Here is an 18,834-nt window from a genome sequence, read left to right as displayed (position 1 = left end):
ATGGTATTACAGTGCTATTATGGAGTTACTTGAAGTAACACTGAGCCAGCACGTAGGCAAAGAGTTAGTGACTGTGCTTCTTATTTCCTATCAGCCTAGAGCAGATACAACAGCCTGTCAAAGGTCTGATCCTGGCCTGGCTGACCTGCTAACCCACTGACTCAGCCTACTGACGCTTGGCGACTCTAGTGCATGCACAACACAGGTTTACAAGTCACTTGGAACAGTTACACATGTACCACACATTCCCATCTGACTGGCCATCAACAGTCCATGACATTACTAATAATGGATATTATAGCCAAAAAGCAATACATGCATCAGTAGTTAAATTGAGAGGAAAAAATGGTTTTAACGTGTTGTTGGTGCATGAATTGACTGTATAGCTTCTATGTAAACAATTAAATGCAAAAGCTGTGAAAAAGTTGAACGCTACAACACACAAAACTGTTTCTTCTCTGGACCAGATTGGTAGTTAAAGATAAGTTGTATATATTAAATATCAAAGTTTATATTTTTTATCTGTTTCAGTGTTTAGTGGATAGTTTATGAATTTATAATGTTTGTTTCAGAGATCTTTTTTTTTATCCTAGTTTATCACTGTTTAAAATTTTCATATTACATGTTATTATTGTGTGACCTTAGAGTAACAGTGCGTGTTTTGTCTGTTCCACAGGGCTCCAGAGATTATTTTGGGATTGCCGTTTTGTGAAGCCATAGACATGTGGTCCCTAGGCTGTGTGATTGCTGAACTTTTTCTGGGCTGGCCCCTTTACCCTGGGGCCCTGGAGTACGACCAGGTAAACAACCATCTTTTCCACTTTTCAATCCCTCATGTAAGCCTCCTGCTATCCATTCCTTTCTGCTCTATGTGCAACTTGTCCCAGCATCTCCTACTTCTAGTTTAAACTTCTATGACTCAGTCTCTCCTCTCTATACCATCTCCACATGGAAACAGTTTTCTTCTGGCAATCCATTTATAAGTTTTACCCTCTCTACAGCCTTTTCCCTCATAATTCAGCCCCCTACCCCCATCCCCCCACTCATCCTTCCACTGCCCATGTGGCTGTCTAGGTAGCATTACACCCTATGTTTCCACCCAGCCAGTTCTTTTCCTGGTCTCTTCCCTGTCCCTCTTTTCTTCTTTCTTTTCTCCTCCCTTTTCCATTATTTGCTACACTTTCCAATCAAGGCAACCCACAGAGGAGAGTGTTTGTTTTTGAGTTTGCATTCAGTCCTGCTTTCTATTACAGGCTTGCCTTCAGGTTACTGACTCAGACATGGTTCCCACTGTTGAAGTTCACAGGACATGTGATCCATGGTCTAAATCTCCCAAAAGAAGAGTTGCAAAGATTCAGTTGGGAAGAGAAGCTGAAAAAGCCTTAAAAAGGCAGACAGGAACATTCAGCAGCAGAGTTTAGGACAGATGGCCTGAAGCTAGGACAAGATTGCAACATTGTCACAGTGTGTGTAGTTGGAAAAATCTGTTATTTTAATGTGAGACCTAGGCCTAATGCCGTTTTAAGGGTACTGAAGGGATTTTCTGTATGAGGCATGGATAAGAAGGAGAGTAAACTTCTGAGGTTTAGGGAAAGAAAAACGTTTTGTGCATAATTACACACGGAAAGAAAGACGGTGATGGATTGGTTGAAAGAAGAAAGAGACTGAGGGCTATTTACTGGTTCCTTGGTGACATACCTACCCTGAGGATTGTATCAGCTGGCGTCTGTGACAGTGAGCAGAAAGGCATGTTCTTGTGATTGATGGTATGTCTATTAGGAGCTGTTGGATGCCTGCCCCTCCCAGTGGAGCCCTGACAATGTCTTCCCAGGACTAGACGATCTGGGCTTGTGTTGAGCTGCTTTCCCCTGCCCCAGAGCCCTATCTACTCAAAATCTGCCAACAGAGCTGCAGTCAGATCCTGCTCTGTCCTATGCAGCACCCTACATTACAGCACTCAGCCCCACTGCATGCTGCACTCATACCAAAGTATTTTTATGGTCTGGCATCATTTTTCACTCTCCCCAGGACCGAGACAGGAGAGATAACTCAATACCTCCGAAAGAGATTTGACTTGTGCGCTGCACCACCAGTCTAAATATGATGAATCTGTTTTCGCAGGAGCCAGTCAGCATGTCGCAAAGCTGCTTTAGAGATATCGGGGGGGGCCTCCTCAATTTAGTTAGGGACTGCTTGGAGCTGATGGGGTGATGAGGGTGAATGGGAAAAGTTGGCATAGATAGGGAGTGTGAGAGACAATGAAATAAAAAGCAAGATAACAGGTGAGAAGGAACCTGTGGAATGCAGTATGCATCAGATAGAGATCAAAACCTACTGTATGTAAACGGGTGACTTAATTTGAATCCAAATACAGTGTAAACACTGGGGATGAGGGTCTGAGTAATTTATGGAGAGAAAGCAAGTACATCTCTTTAGATTTCAGCTTGTTGGAGCTTACACCTCTCATGTTACTGTCTATTATTGTCTGCTGATTAAAATTCCTGCAGTGAATTTTAAGCTCTGGTGTTCTCTCGGATGACTGAATTTACCATCCTGGCCCTTTATAGCAGAATGGTTATGTAGTAAGTTGGAAACACACCCTGGAGGATCCCTACTCTAGCCCCTCTGCCATTGAGAAATAGAAAAAATGTCTGTTACTGAACTGCGTGTTGACACCCACCCTACATAGGGAACACTGTCTCGCTTTTCCAAGCCTGTCCTCTGGCATGCAGGGTTCTCAATTTGGTCAATGAATTACCCAACCAGAATGCGAAAACCAGCCAGTGCAGGAGCATAGGACTAATGGAAAAAAATTAGTTCATGAGTTGTATTTTGATTTCTGGGGCTTTCTGGAGCCTTTAATCCCACAGTGAAGCAAATTACTATGCATACATAGACAATTAAAGTTCTTTCAAATAAATCATCAGTCATTACACAAACTAATATAAAGTCATACTTGTCTGCCCATCTTCTCACAGTCACCCACAGCTCTATCAGTGACAGAAAAATATGATAAAATGAGGTAGAATTATTTTTAGAAGTCAAATGATTTAGCACACCACCATCCTCTTTATTCAAACATGTTGGGTGGCAAAATTGTCCATGATTCAAAAACAAAAATTAGCTGCTCCAACTTGACTTGATATAAACCTTCTAGCATTCAAACCAGCAGTTTTTGGATATTACTTTCTAGCTTTACAGCATTTTAGAATGCATCTACCATCATTTATTGGCTTCTACAAATGAAACAGTTTGAATGGTTGAAGACATGGATAATTATAAATTGGCACTCCCTGTGCTATCAGTCAGATACACGTATATAACAGAACTTGAAAATAGAAAGCTTGTAGATTTTTATTGCCTAAAATAAATAGCCAACTGACCTGTATGTCAGTTAACAGCTAGGCAGCTGACTGCTGGTGTGAAGTGTCATCCAGGGGCCACAGGGTGATCTGGCTGGAGCTGACTGAGCTGCTGCCACCCCCTTCTTCCCCCTTTTCTTCTTCTTATCTTCCTGCAAGGGGTCTTGTTCCATGCCACACAGCATATTGTATTTATAACTCTGGCTCCTCCTCCCTTTCTCCTCTCTCCTTACCTCATCCCTCAATCACACCATCTTTTACTTAAGCAGGAGGCTGCTCACCTCTTAGATGTGACTAACCTCACCATTCAGCCACTCATAATGAGTGCCTATCATTCTCCTAGGGGCGGTAGTCTTAGGTCCATTCCCTGTATTTTTGTCTTGTTGATTTTTCTTTATGCTCTCTTTACACTCTTTGTCTCTTGTGTTCATGTAAGCTGGTACTCTACCCCAAAAATGTGCCAGAGATTCATTGCACACTGGGTAGGTAGGAGGGTTTGGCTACATTATTCTATGCTGAGATGCACTTTTCTTTATTGCAGTGAGGGATATCATTGAAATGCTTCTTTTATAGTGTTTATTCTTATCTGGACTGCCAGAAAATAAATGCTGCCTGTGCTTCCTGTCTGCTCTGCAGCAGGCCCAGGCTCGCTAGATAGTTGTTTTGTGAAACAGTAGCTTTGCACCAGTGATCTCACTGGTTTGTGAGATCTCTGCAGAGACACGCCTTCCAGGAAAAATAAGGGGTTTTCCGTCACAAGAATTTTCCCAGATACACACTGGCTGTGTTGGGGATTTTTTTTGTGTGTCTGTTGCTGTTTTCATGATGTTGCTGAACTACAGCACGGCTATATTATGGACATGAAAGGAGGGGCCATTTAGTCAGTGTAGTTCTAGGTTAAAGTTTGTTGGAATTGACAGTTTCAGTAATCCTTGACTATCTTATGAATAATCGTGAATGGTATGAAAGACAGAAAATGAGAGAAAGGGAGAGAGATTTTTGTTGACCATATGTACTGGGAAAATGACTATAGGAATTCCAAAAGAGAGAAATGGACAGTGACACATGCGTTTTGTGATGCTTGGATGTTGGTGTGCCTTGATATAAGCAAGAGGAACTCCACAATCCTATCTAAATCTCTCAAAGAGATTTCAGGCGAAATTACATTCATCATGCATGCCGTCAGAATCCCAATGAATGCATTGCTTTATTATAACCTCATCTCTACCCAACTATGTCCCACCCACACACACAGACACATTGCAGTATTTGCACCGCAGCAACAGACAGATAGAAGCTACTGCTCAAGCATTTCTGTCTCTGTAGTTCACTTTTTAGATGTGAGGTACCTTATGGAACTCACTCACAAACTCATTCATTCACATTTAGCAGGCTGCAGATTCTCCACAAAGGGCAGCTGTTTGGTCATTATCTACAAATGTCTACTGTGCCAACTATAAGAAAAGGAAACTAGTAGCAGTACTGGTTTATACATGCAAATGTAGACATGTTGATGTTGCCTCCTACAGGCAATGAAAATAGCAGCTGCTGCAATTTTAACACTTGTGCCACCTGCAGGCAATGAGTGTTACAGCCACATTTTATTTTCTTTTGTGTGTGTTTTTAAGGTTTTACTGCCTGTTGTCCGTTTGTGTTTTCAGGGGATTACGTTGAACACTTGTGCCAACTGTTCTCTAAGATTAGGAAAAATTGAACATTGGGTGTAACATCAAGCTTTGTCAGGCATTTGACCACCTGATATGTGAGCTTAAATGTTAATTGCAGAAATAGTCAACAGTCAAGAGCGAACAACTCTACAGTTAAACAGGTGGCACAAGTGTCAGATGTTTTCTTGCCTGTAAATGGGCCACATCGATATCTTCACATCAGCAGTTCTAAACTGCTGCCGTTGCTATACTTACCTTTAGGTGGCACATGTTAAACCAGAACTGCTATTTAGAACTGCAGTTGTAGAGCTACAATGCCAGTAGTTCTACAATTAGATGATATCAGCTAGGTCTGGTTTTTGATGCTTTCCATCAATATACGATACGTGTGTCCTTATTCCACTCTTTCACTTGTTTGTCTTTGAGGAATTTGGCATTTTAAGCCTCTCACTTTCCTCTAATGGTACTCTTTTATTTCTCTCTTGGAAAATTTAAGAAGCTATTTTTTGCAGCTGCAGGGTGGAAACTTCATATACATTAAGTAAAGAGGTGAGGACATACATGTTTGTCTGCCTTACATCTAGATTTGTGTATTTCATGTGCGAGATGGACCTTTTATTAGCTTCTACATTTGAATGTGTCCAATGACTTCTTCATGATCCCCACCATTCTTAGCAGCGCTGAATCTCTAATGGTGGTTGTCCTTTACACTTCAATGTGATTGACGTCAGCCAAGCTTCTCACTGCTCTCCTCTCATAAACCTGTGTGTGACACTCTTGCCCCACAGCATCTGACTGACAAGTATCATTACCCAGCAAAGCATTTGGCATTGAGACTTTAGGAACCTTGTTATCAGAGTTTACATGAAGACCCTGACACCTTTCAGAGATCATAAACACAAGCTACACACAGGGGTCTTATTTGGGTCTAGCCATTTCTCAGGAATGTGCCATCTCCAAGGTCTCTGCAGCTGTCCCCACTATGTACACGTCCACACACAGTAACAGTAACTCTGAGGGACTTGATAATGTGATGTCACTGTGAATGACCTTGTAAATGATCACTACCTAAAAGAGTGTGTCCAGTATAAAGTGCTCCAGTGATATGTTGGTTTTGGAGAGTGTTGATGAAGAAAAAACAGCATTTATTAAGTGGCATGTTCAGAATGAACATAAATGTTGATCATTTGATACAAAATGGAATTACAGAGCTTTTTTATTTCATCTTAAACCAGTGAAAATCGCCTTTTTTGATAGCTACATGATTTATTTCTTCTTCTGTTCATATTTTCTTTTCTCCCTCCCTTCCCTCCTTATGTCCAACAGATCCGCTACATTTCTCAGACGCAAGGTTTGCCAGGAGAACATTTATTGAATGCGGGGACAAAGACAGCACGGTTCTTTTGCAGAGAGTCCGAATCGCCTTATGCAGCATGGAGACTAAAGGTGAGGAGTATTTTCACACTACTTGTTCAAAACAACCCTTTGTTGTGCTTCTCTAAAAGCTATTGGTGGAAATCATAGGTCAGCTCTAATGCAATCAACAAATATTTTCTTCCTCCCTCTGGGCAAACAAAGACTGCAGTTCCAAATAAAGAGGCAATGATAGCTTTCTGGAAACAAACCGAAACATGCACAGAAGGACCAGCTGTTAAGATAAAGTCTTGTTAAAGATCAAGTCAAAGAAAATATTATACTCACAGTCTACTAGTCTCATTGCTTCACATACTGTGATTCAGCTTAGGGCTCTTAAATTACATTTTTCTCAAGAGCAAATTTACTAGCAGAGACAATACATTTTGGGAGCATGAGTCATGAATGCCCACCCTGCTTCCCTTCTTTGGAATCTGAAGCAACGAATATATGCAGGTTTTTAAGTTTCCGACATAGCATGTATGGGAACATAAACTATTAAAATCATAACATAACTGAGCACGGCAGCTGCTTTACTGAATTCAGTTATTACATCCCCACTAAACATTTTTCTTTTTCTGTAGTCAACAGATGAGCATGAGACGGAGACAGGAATGAAATCAAAGGAAGCCAGGAAGTACATCTTCAGCTGTTTGGATGACATAGCGCACGTATGTTCAGCTGCTTGGACCACAGTGTACTTAACAGGACTTCAGAGGAAGCTCAACATCAAATGTTTAGAGGATATAGACTAGGTCTTTACCAGAGGACCTACACCTACAGCTGTATGAACAAAAGAGAGCATACACATCCTATTACTGGGGAAATAAGAGTGCCTCTCAGCTTAACTTCCCTTAAGTAAAATGTTAAACCCAAATTTATAAATGATGGTTCAGGTTTCACTCACTATTCTCTGTAGAAAGAGAGACCACTGGTGGAAATTCCCCAGACAACCATTCATGCTTGTTTAGGTCTGTACTTTTGTAAATCAGAGGTGTTTATCATTCTTAGGAAATTGGTGGTATATTAAAAAAAAGTCCCTTGATTCATCATACACAGAGTGTACTGTAATGTAACCTTTCTCATTTTACTTGACTTTTTTCTTTTAATATGTTATTCTCTTGATGAAAAAGTATTTTGACCAGTGGTTTTAATGGTAAAATGTTTGTATTCCAGGTGAACTTGGTGATGAATCTGGAAGGTAGTGACTTGGTAGCGGAGAAGGCAGACCGTCGGGAGTTTGTGGGCCTGCTGAAGAAGATGTTGTTGATTGATGCAGAAGAGAGGATTGCCCCTGCCGAAGCTCTCAGCCACCCCTTTGTGACAATGCAACACCTGCTCGACTTTCCCCATAGCAACCAGTGAGTCCTTTTTGCCTCAGATCTACAGACATGTCATTTTGACCTTCCTACCTAACTTGATCCCTCCATGTCACTCCTCCTGCCTGTAGTGTGAAGTCATGTTTCCACATCATGGATGTTTGCTGGACTCGCCCCAGTGCATATGAGGTGACCAACAGAAATAAAGGGCCTTTCATCAGACCTGTGACCACAACCGCTGCTGCCTCTGTCAACCACCCATTCAGCAAGATGGCCGGTGTCCACACTCAAGTATGTCGTTCAGGATGTGTTTACATCATGATCTGCCATTTCTATCAGTATGCAGTGGGGGTTTTATTACACTTACACATAGTAATCATTAGATCGGGGAATTAAAACATTTTAAAACAAAGGAACCAACCAACTAATACGTTGGTATGAGTGTGTGTGTGTGTGTGTGTGTGTGTGTGTGTGTGTGTGTGTGTGTGTGTGTGTATAGATGTTATTTTCTTGTTTCTTGAAATGGGTGTTGGAAAAAAAGCATCACAATATCTGAGTGATGGAATAATTACAGATAGTGTGGGTTATTGACATGCAATGTGTTGTTCTGTTCATCTGCTCCTGTGAAGACTGATTATGTAGACAATTTGCTTGCTTTTATTGCTTTTGTGTATGCTGACTTGCGTCTTATTGCGTCTTAGCACTGCTGTCATGGCAACAAAATCACGTCATGTTTCTGAGGTCATGGCAACAGTGCAAATCAGTGTTGTTGCTGAGGAGAATAAAGGAGCTGACCCTTTTTTTGGCATTGGATCTTTTGTAATGCAAAACATTATAAACAAGTCTATTCAAAAGCAAGTGACACATTACTTGTAATATAACATACTGGTGACATCATATGTGTTTCATCAGTACAGATATAAGGATAATATTAGAAGCTCTTTAATTCCTAATCAGAATTGAAACATGAAACGTGTAGACTACATGCAGGAGCTGCAGCAGAACAATGTAAGCCTAGTTCTCATTAAGACAGTGTAGTCCCTCATTCGTTCAGGAGTGTTCTATCGAAACCTTTTCTACCCTAGTTCTCATTATTCAATAAATGTGATTATAGCCAGGCACGGGAGCAGCGTTAGTAGTGAATCAGAGGCACATGCTCAACTGTTCTTTGTTTATCGCTCTGTTTCAAAGAGCCAGTTCAACATTGTTTGACGACCTCTTAGTTATCCAGCTTTAAAAAAAAAAAAAAAATCTAACCTTTTGTGAACCTGAATAAACTGATCTCACAATGATTTGCATGTTTATATAAAAAGTGTCTTATTATATGCAATATCAACAGATCAAGAGCTGCATTTTAATGAGATGAAAGTGTGGTGACTCCATTTTTCCAGGGAGTTGATTAGTAAGCAAGTGGGCCTTGAATACTTTTTATTCAGTATCCTGAACTTCCTCTGAAGTTGATCAGCCACAGGTGAGCCACTGTCTTTCAACTGAAAAGCCAGGGTTGTGCCTAAAGTTAACTGACTAATCCACTAATCTCTCAGTACATGACATGGGTTTGTCTGGCTGAAAAACAGACTGCTCTTGACAGAGATGTTGCCATTTATTGGCTCTTTAATGCTACTGTTGATCATTTTAATACCTTTTTTTTTAAAACTTTTTTTATTAGGGGTTAGCCCCATCAGCCACCTCAGTGATGCACCCTGGGATACCACTGCAGACAGGAAGTGGTCAGTTTGGATGCAATGATTCATTTCAGCAGGCACTCATTCTATGTCCCCCAACCATTCAAGGTAAGACATGTAAATCTTTATTTCACTTGTTTATTATTCACCAATTGGTTGGTTGGACTAAATTTCTTGATATCTAGAAGTCAAATATTTTCCTGTCCATTGTCCCTGCAGGAATCCCCACCAACACAGCTAAACCAGCAGGCTACTCTGTTCGAATGGAGGCTTCTGTGCCTCTGGTCACTCAAGCACCCCCCATCCAGCCCATACAAATCAGACCTGGAGTCATCACACAGGTAAGGAAGGGGGTAGCAAGGATAGGAGTGTTGGCATTAGAGTTCAGAGAACATACACTGAGATGGATGTTAATGAAGTTGAAAGCTGATCTTTGATCATGCAAGCTGATGAAAGCATCATTGAGAGGAAAATTACTGGATATAACTGCTTTGCTTCTCTGCACTTCAACAGGCCTGGTCCAACCGTGCACAGCAGATCTTGGTGCCCACTTGGCAGCAGGTGACATCAGTGCCCCCACCACCAACCACTTTGGCATCTGACTCTGTGGCGGGCTCACAGAGATTGGGTGACTGGGGGTAAGGAATTTGTTTCTGTTTCGGGGGGTGACAGCACAATATGATCTTGATACATTATCCGCATCCTTTCTATGTTGTATATGTTCCATATAGTTCCAATATATAGTATTACATAAAACAATATTTATTAGTGCTTTATTACCTTTAGGTGCTATGTACACCCTTGGGAATGGCTGCACTGCTCTGATACAGCACGCTTGCTCCCCTGAATGTTAATGATCGATGAGTCATACATGTCCTTTGGGACAAGCGACTGAGACCATTTTGTCAGTAATGGTGCTAAAGGCTTTTGGCTCAATTTGCATTGTAATGTTTTCTTAATGCAGGAAAGTGCATCCCCATGGTAACCATTACAGCTCCATGATTGCACACCCTCAGCCATTCTTAACCAACCAAATGACCATGTCCACCCACCAGCCAATCAACATAGGCATTGCACATGTGGTGTGGCCACAGCCAGCTGCCAACAAGAGAGCCAAGCCTTGTGTGAACAGGTACGGCACATGGGTTTGGCCTTTTGCAAAAAAAAACACATGTATACATACACTAAAAGGTGTTCTCCCTTTCTGATAGTTACTTGTTTTCTTCAATAGGGGCAGCAACTTCTCCCAAAACACGAACATCCAAAATTTAGCATGCCAGTCCCCAAAGATGGCCGATACAGCAAAGAATGTGGAGGAGGCAGAGGAGGAGGCCAGATGCCCAGAGACAGGGCATACTGCTGGAGTGGAGCAGGGAACAGAGCAGGTGGAGGAAGATGATGAGGAGAACATTTGTAAAGTAGAGCCAGATTGTGAGGAGCTTTCAGTTTCGCAGGAGCAGCGGCAGGCCATGGTGATCTCTGACCTTGCCAGCCCAACCGTTAGTGTCATCAGTATCAGCAGCGACGAAGAGGAGAGTGCACAAAGACACTCGATGGGGGAGTGAGTACTGTCCGTCAGTCTTCTAACAATATTTTTAAATTTGTTCTAAAAATTTTGTCTTATTTTTTATTCTTATTTGTCTCTTTCTGCACACAGGTGTAAGGGTAGTGCAGATTGTGAGGCGTGTCAGAGCACAGTCAGTATGGAGAGAGTCTGCTCCCTCAGTAGTCCAGACAGCACGCTCAGCACCAGCTCTTCAGCCTCAGCCCAGTCCAGCACCTCACCCTGCAAACACCCCAACAGGTTAGTCAATGCAAGTGATTCAAACAAAGCTCCTACGAATGTTTTGCTTGCTCATACATTAGCCGCAACAGAAGAGATATATGTAACTTCCTTCCTCATTGGTTGCCCTCTTGCAGTATGTCAGACGATGAACAGGAGAGTGGTTGTGACACAGTGGACAGCTCACCTGCCTCAGACACCTCTGGCCATAGCAACAGTCCCTTCACAGAGCGACGCTTCATCGCTGACCGCAACCAGAACTGTGAGCCCCGTGTTGCGTGTGTTGCCCCGGAGACCGAGCCTAGCAAGCCAACAGTCCGTACTGTTGTGGTTCCTCCAATGAGGATGCAGAACAATAACAACAACCCTGCTGTCAACGAAACATCTGGCAACACAGGTAAAACTGGACATATGATGCACTGGTAACACAAACACATTCAGTATGTTGCTTATTTAAGTCTGACTTTGAGTTGACCCAATGATGTATATTAGGTGTCGAGCCTACAGACTGAAATTTGTGCTTTGTAATATACTTAAGAACTGCTGGAAGTGAGAGTGGCCAGTAGAGCATTAGACCCAGATTCTCTCTAAACCTAAATTATCACATGAATAAAGCAGGTGACATGACACATTTTCTTCTGCACACTCAGTTGCTATGTGTCTTTAGTACACTCTGATGGAGTTATCCACTCAGACGACTAGCAAGTGCATGACTAGTCACCACTGCTGCTGTCTGCTCCACAGGTCACATGGCCTGGGATTACGCTGTCTCAGTAGGCCACAGAGGTACTCACAGGTGATTATGGGTGACCTGCCCTGATGTATCAGCTCTGATCTCTGGAGTGGATATTTGTTTGCTGTCAACACTCCTTACTCTGACTCCAGACTGACTCTGACAGCCCCTGTATCTGTGTGGATGTGCACTTCCTAAAGCTAAGACATGCGTAATTGCCCCCAAAATATTTAATGTCCTGAATAAAATATTCAAAACATGGATGTCAACCAGAGAACATAAACACATTTTCTGGTTGTCATAAACAAATAAATGTTTGATGAATGTTTCTTTCAGGTGTTAAAATGGAGTTACGCATGCTATATGTAGGCTTTAATAACAGCTGTGGTCAGTGGGACATCATCAGCACCAGAGTTATTAATTTAAGAGCTTTATAGGTCTTTTAAAGTCGATGGTTCAACTAAATCCTCAGAGAAAATCATAGTCAAATCACGTCTCATGTCATAGGCATCTCCCTCCCCAACTGTCAAACTATTGCAACTAAAGCTCCACATAAAAGGGCACAGCTTGCTATTCTAGTGCTACAAGGTGTATTTATAGCTGATGGTCTGACCCCACTATAAGCTCTATGAACAAGCTTAATTACCAACTCCTCCCAGATCCCCCCCAAACATATCTATTTATAATCACCTAGATCATATTCAGAGGACAGATGCCACTATGTTTAAAGGTTTGGAACTGATCAAACACAGCTGAAATCACTGACAAGCCTACACATCCTCCTGCCACAAACGTTGCCATTTCTGCAGTTGTAATTGGATGCGATCTCTGGTTGCATCATTTAAAAAAATTATTATTATTATTTTTTTTGCTTGTTATTTACATTGTGATATGTATAGTGGGACACCGAATTGTCTGTATTAATATATGTCTCCATCTCTCTGTGTTTCTCCATCCGTCCCTTTACACGACCCCACTACCATAGTCTTGGAGTCTTCATGCCAGTCCAAAGTACGAGGCATTCCTGGGCGACAACATCACCACTCCACTTCCCTCCTCAACAGGCCGCAGAAGATCACCCCTGCATTCCAGCCCCAGCAACAGCAGCCTATAGGCTTTGGGCAGGTGAGCACATGCAGTCACATACACGTATTACACAATCAGACATTGGGGACATTTGGCCACATCGATCAAGCAGAATATACAGTATAAGCATTTGTATGGCCAGAGAGAATTTGTGATTATTGAAGATGGCAAAATAAATTGCAACTTCACAAGAAAACAGATTGCAGGGATAAAAGCACTCTCCCACTAATGCACGACCTAGGTTTAATCACTGGTAGAGGTAATGCTGGTTTGTACAGTGCGTCCCACTGAACACAATTGGCAGTGTTTTGCTTGTGGGAAGTCCCATTTTATAACATGGTCATGTTAAGTTATTGTATCCTGCATCTGTCCCTCTGCTGGAATGTGAATAAGTGAAGAAGTTGGGATCCTGTACCAGAAAGTCCAATTTCTAAAGTGACTAAAGTGGTTGTGACTACACTCAATGTGCATTTAGGTGATAAAGATATTTCTTTTTCATAGCAGAGCAGCAGCCAAGAGCACACTTCATTCTGTAAATGGAACTTAATTCATCTGCCACAGTAACTTTTATTACTAACAAATCTACCAGCTATGTTCAAAAGGACTTAAATTTGGTGGGGGAATATTTCTAAATGTGTTTAAGGTTGAAGACATTTTAGTGTAATACTGTTTACTTACTGCATTGCCAGTAAGACAAAGAGGTTAAATAGAATATTGTAATGTTAGACAAATTAAATGAGGTAGATGTCAGGATTGTTAATGACTGATTGATTAGAGACACAACATTGACATGTAAAAACGTGGACACAGCAGCATCTAGTGGCTCATAAAGACAAACTCTGTGTTGATGAAAATTGTGCATCTGAGTAGCCAGATGATGTTCTTCTCTCCTTCAGGTGCAGCATTTCAGTTCCTGCCATCAGGAATGGAATGGCAACTTTTCCCACCGGAGACCACAGGCCTATATCCCTCCCACCATGCATGGGCACACATTCACCCTGTCCCACAACAGCCCAAACCACACTACGGGCCCCCACCCCCACCTTGGGGGCCACCCGCATTCCCAGCCTACTTTACTGTCCTATCCCCCGTCTGGTCCTCTGGTCACGGCTGCACCCGTGGCCCACCTCCTGGCTTCCCCTGTAGCCTCCCGCCCCGTCCTCCAGCCCGCCTACAGCATCTCCCACCCGGCAGGCCTCGTGCATCAGGTCACAGTGGGCATCAACCCCCGGCTGCTGCCCTCCCCCACCTTGCACCACCAGGGCCAATTCAAGCCCCTCTTTCCCCCGCACTCTTACATCGCCTCGCCCGCCTACGCCAGTTTCCCTCTCAGCCCCACCAAAATAAACCAGTACCCTTACATCTGAGCATGGCTGCCCGGGTCCCCTTCTTATCGCCTGACGGCTAAGAGCAGGGCAAATTCTATCTTAATCCACAAACAACATGGTTTTCATCTCCAAAACCATGGCACAACCACAGAGAAAGCAAGCTATTTTTTGAATCATGTAGACTTGGGTGAAATTGAACTTCAAGCTTTAAAAAAAAGAAAAGGAAAAAAAAGAGTTCCAATGGTGGAGATGATTTGGGCAAAAATTTAAGAAGGAAATAATGTATGAATGATTGAATGAAAGAATGAATGAGTAGTTAAACTCACACTTAATGTGTTTTGCACATTTGATATATCTTTGCATTGGATCTTCTACGAATACTCCTCAAAACAGGTAAATAATTGGGGTGGTGTTGAATAGTTAGACTTTGCACCCCTGATCCCAGCTATTTTTCTATATTGCCTTCTTACGTGTGCAAGACACATCCATATTTGTAAAGCCATCCCAGTCTCTAGCTCTAGATCGACAGATGCACACGTCGTCCACAGTGTATGTTGTACTGCGTTTGAAGTATTTGTACCTTTTCGGTGTCTTTTGGTGTTAGCAATGTCAAGTCAATTAACCGATTTTAAATAGGGTTGTTCCTCACGCTGCATGTGGTCTTGCATGAGCAAAAATGTAAACGGAAAGACGCATAGACGTTGCTCTTATTGTTTGTGTCACAAGACTCGCTGCATTGTATAACTGTCCCCAGCCATAGTGCCTTACATATTTGAGGTTGTTAATGTTACTACTTATATATGACTATATACATGAATATTAATGTACTGGACTGCAGCACTTGAAATTCCAATCAGTCGATGCATCCTACGTGTGAGTGTATATATACACACATGTGTATATGTCCACGCATAGCCTGCATTGATGTGATGTATCACGGATAGCGGTGCTTATTATTTGAAGTCAGTGTAAATTTCAGTGTGTAGTGAGTTACTTTTTCTGTTCTTTCAAGAAGAACAGCATGCTTTGCTGTTGCGAATGCTTACTGTTTCATTAAATTTTTTTTTTCGTTCTCCTTTTCCCGAATGAACTAGTGTACAAAGTGCAAGTACTGAGTATTGCTTAATATTTGATAATCACTTTCTATTTAGTGAAACTCTTATTACAAACAGTATTTGTACTGTTTGATGAAACTGCAATACAATCTAAATAGTCGTTGATTCTTTTTTCTTTTTCGTCTTTGTATTTTCATTTTGAGTGTTTTCACTTTGTTTCTTAGATGTTTAGAAGTGTGGTGGGCATGGCTTTGATTAGGTAAGGAAAAAATGCAAATTAATTCACGGTATGGAATCTTCTAAGCCTAAGCAAACCATGCAGTATTTGATATACACACATATATGGACATATATAATAGAGCTAGACTATTTAGTACAGATGCTTGATAAGGTGTGAGTTAATTGTGTGCAATTCTCATTTATGCATGTGTGACAAAGTTAACTTTTCCCTTTACATTATACCATTTGTTAAAGGCTTAAAGCTTATCGGTGTCGACTGCTTATTTTATACATTCCGTCAGGGAGGATATATACATACACATACACACATATATACATATATATATATGTGTATATATATGCTGTGTGTGCATTTTTCTGTTCATTTTACTAGTTACGTGTGTAATTTTTTTTGTCTTTTATTTTCAAATGAAGTTGCTTGTGCAGCACCAAAGACTGTAATTAATTTCCTGAGCAAGGTAGCTATTCTGTTTGCATAGACCTCAGTTATACTGTAGTTGTAGAATGGGGTTAAATTAAAACAAACAAAAAAATTGTATTTAAAAAATGGCCGAGGTTTTGTCTAGCTTATTGGGCAATTAATAAGTCGTATCATTTCTTCTTGAATGTATCATAGATAAGCTGCTATATGATGATTGCCACTTCAATAGCTGTGAAATTAGGTGATTTCTGAGTTTAAACCTAGCGTTGCTATTTTTTGTATAGGTCCCTAATTATCTGAAATAGAAGTGGTTTGATTTTTGTGTTTTGCGTTCATATTTGGAGTGTCATTGTAACTACTGTATTGCTGATGATGAACATTAGTTGCATTTGTTGTTTCTCGGGGTGTGTGTTTTTGCATCAGTATTTTATCCTTATTAACCTTTTGGGCTCATCACTGCATATAAATGATGTATCGATGTAACTTAATTTTTGTATGTTTTCATATTGACGTTTTGTACACATCTAAAGCTGTAGCTTGCAGGATTGATTTAACTTTTTCATTGTATGTATACGGTATACTACAGTACTCTTTGGTATGTTACAGGGGCACTGTGAGATGCCAGGAAAAAAAAATCTGTTGTGTTCATTGAACAGCTTCTGTAATGTTTCCACCAATTACACAGAAACATACTCACCACTAAGCTCTCATACAGGTAGTTAGGCTTGTAAAGGTTTGGGTGATTAGACTGTGTCCAAAAATAAATTTAGCCCAATGTTTCTGTTCTAAAATAATGTTTTAAAACTTGTTTTACTGTTAAATTGATTTGAACAAATATTTATTGCAACCTTTTAACTGTTCAATGTTTTATCTGGCTGGAATATCAGTATCACATGTTATTCTAAACTGCCTTGTGTTCGGATCGCTCTCCCCTTTATGAGTGTCTCATATCAAAATTATGTTTTGTCAATGCAAAACTGTGGCCATTTTTATGTGTTCCTTACTGAAATTGAGACAGTGTGAGCAGCACTGCGTATGTGCCTTGAGATTCAGAAAGTGAGAGTTCAAGATGGTGATTTCCTCACCTCTTATTTGAGGAGGAAGGCATAGAATCCAGTTAACAGTCTTTTAACGGCCACATGACCAGGAATAAAAACAAAACAAAACAAAACACACAAAATAGGACTTCATCACAGTGTCATGCCAGGGACTTGTACTCCTCTGATCAGCTTGTAGACATGGCAGGGGACATGTACATGATGGTGGTTCTCCTGTTTCAGATAGCCGCCACCAAAGCCTCTCTGATGAAACACACACATACACTTTGAATGATATGACACTCAACGATCTTTGGATAGTCACTCTGGCTGAACAGCAGATGCAATACTTTACATTGTGCTGTCATTGCACCACCAAGTGTTCTTAGATAATCTCCATGCTTTACATTACCTTGCATGTACATTTAAGTTGCTTCACTTTGTCTGCCTAGAAGCAGTATACTCAAAGTAGCTTTTCCATTGTGCAAGTTAAGACTGAGCGGGAGTAACCATAGCACAGTTGACAACACTGGCCTTTAAAATCAGAGGGAGCCATGCTTTATATCCAGTGTAGTCTATCTGGATGTTTATTCTGTGTTCTAGATGGAAAACTGCTCTGTCAAGGAGATTATTGTGGTTTCTCTGCACAGTCAGTCATGAGTGCAATACTCCACATTTGAACGCTGACATTGATATGGTTGTATGTTTTTTTTTTTGTTAGCTTTTTTTTTCCTTACCTGTATGCTTTACGGATCATACTCGAGTATCATTTTGGGAAAGAAAGGTTATGATGACAAGGCATGCACTTGGCAGATTAGTGCTTGAAATAGTTCCCCAATAATAAGCATGTGAAATGTATTCTGTGTTTTGATTCCTCCAAAGGTATTCACCAGCAATGCGCCTGCATAAACTCTCCCATACGTGTTAGGAAAAGAATGGATGCAAGAGGAGAGAAATCTTAAAACTGTTTTTAATTTTCCACACGATTGACACCTTGGTTTATGGATATGGATAACTTTTTTTGTTTGAGGATTCATGTAACATTTAACAGATAAAACAGTTGTTTGTAAAATTACTACTATTAAAGTTATGACTTTGATATCAGAAAAAAAAATCCTCTGCTGCGGTATTATCCTTTAGAGATGTTAATTCAGGGTCTGTATTAGTCTAAATGTGCTACTGTGTTACCCTTTGATTTGATGAGGTTTGCTTTACACAAGCTCTTATTTTCAGTTTTCTGGTCATCTGTATCAATTTCAGAGTTAATTCACACTGCAAGTTATGGAATCATCTGTTTAGATTCATCAAATAGACTTGATTATGAAATCTGAACTGTTACTGTTTTAATACCTGTAGATTTGTTTGTGGCTTTGTTTTTTTTTTGTTTCATTTGCTTTTTTAATTTTGTGCTACGCTAGTTTGCCATGTAGCAATTGCACTGTGCAATATTTACAGTATGAGGACTGGGAAAACTAACTCTATGGATGTGATGTCTATTTACAGTTTGCGATAGTGTTTCCTCTCTAGTTCTCAGTGATTTAGGTGTGACCAAGCCTTCTCTACTTTGTCACATTAAGCGGGTTTTCCAGGTGACTCTTTTGGTGAGTGTCAAAATAAGACTTTATGGTGTATTATTGTTAAGATTCACTTTGAATTAAAAAAATCTATTGATGCAGCTCTTTCTGTCTTCTTGGTCTGTTTTTTC

General features: G+C 40.8%; 1 protein-coding gene across 2 annotated transcripts in view; it reads left to right on the top strand.

Moving 5' to 3' along the window:
• The window catches only part of hipk3b (homeodomain interacting protein kinase 3b), a 46,251-nt gene extending 27,447 nt beyond the window's left edge, over positions 1-18,804 (top strand). The window contains exons 3-17 of one of the 2 annotated variants that reach the window (XM_044182799.1): positions 677-800; positions 6,356-6,475; positions 7,027-7,113; positions 7,619-7,803; positions 7,893-8,052; positions 9,431-9,554; positions 9,666-9,787; positions 9,960-10,084; positions 10,411-10,578; positions 10,678-11,007; positions 11,104-11,250; positions 11,367-11,626; positions 11,974-12,025; positions 12,948-13,087; positions 13,945-18,804. In XM_044182799.1, coding sequence (XP_044038734.1) covers positions 677-800; positions 6,356-6,475; positions 7,027-7,113; positions 7,619-7,803; positions 7,893-8,052; positions 9,431-9,554; positions 9,666-9,787; positions 9,960-10,084; positions 10,411-10,578; positions 10,678-11,007; positions 11,104-11,250; positions 11,367-11,626; positions 11,974-12,025; positions 12,948-13,087; positions 13,945-14,456 — 2,656 coding nt within the window. In that variant the 3' untranslated portion in view covers positions 14,457-18,804. The remainder of the gene's footprint in view (positions 1-676; positions 801-6,355; positions 6,476-7,026; positions 7,114-7,618; positions 7,804-7,892; positions 8,053-9,430; positions 9,555-9,665; positions 9,788-9,959; positions 10,085-10,410; positions 10,579-10,677; positions 11,008-11,103; positions 11,251-11,366; positions 11,627-11,973; positions 12,026-12,947; positions 13,088-13,944) is intronic. The other variant, XM_044182883.1, reaches the window with a different exon arrangement.
• The last annotated feature ends 30 nt before the right edge of the window (positions 18,805-18,834 follow it).

Source organism: Siniperca chuatsi, linkage group LG1 (genome assembly GCF_020085105.1).
Source record: "Siniperca chuatsi isolate FFG_IHB_CAS linkage group LG1, ASM2008510v1, whole genome shotgun sequence".
NCBI classification, from domain to species: domain Eukaryota; kingdom Metazoa; phylum Chordata; class Actinopteri; order Centrarchiformes; family Sinipercidae; genus Siniperca; species Siniperca chuatsi.
Note: the sequence above shows the minus strand (reverse complement) of the source record. Positions and strands in the feature narration are given on the sequence as shown.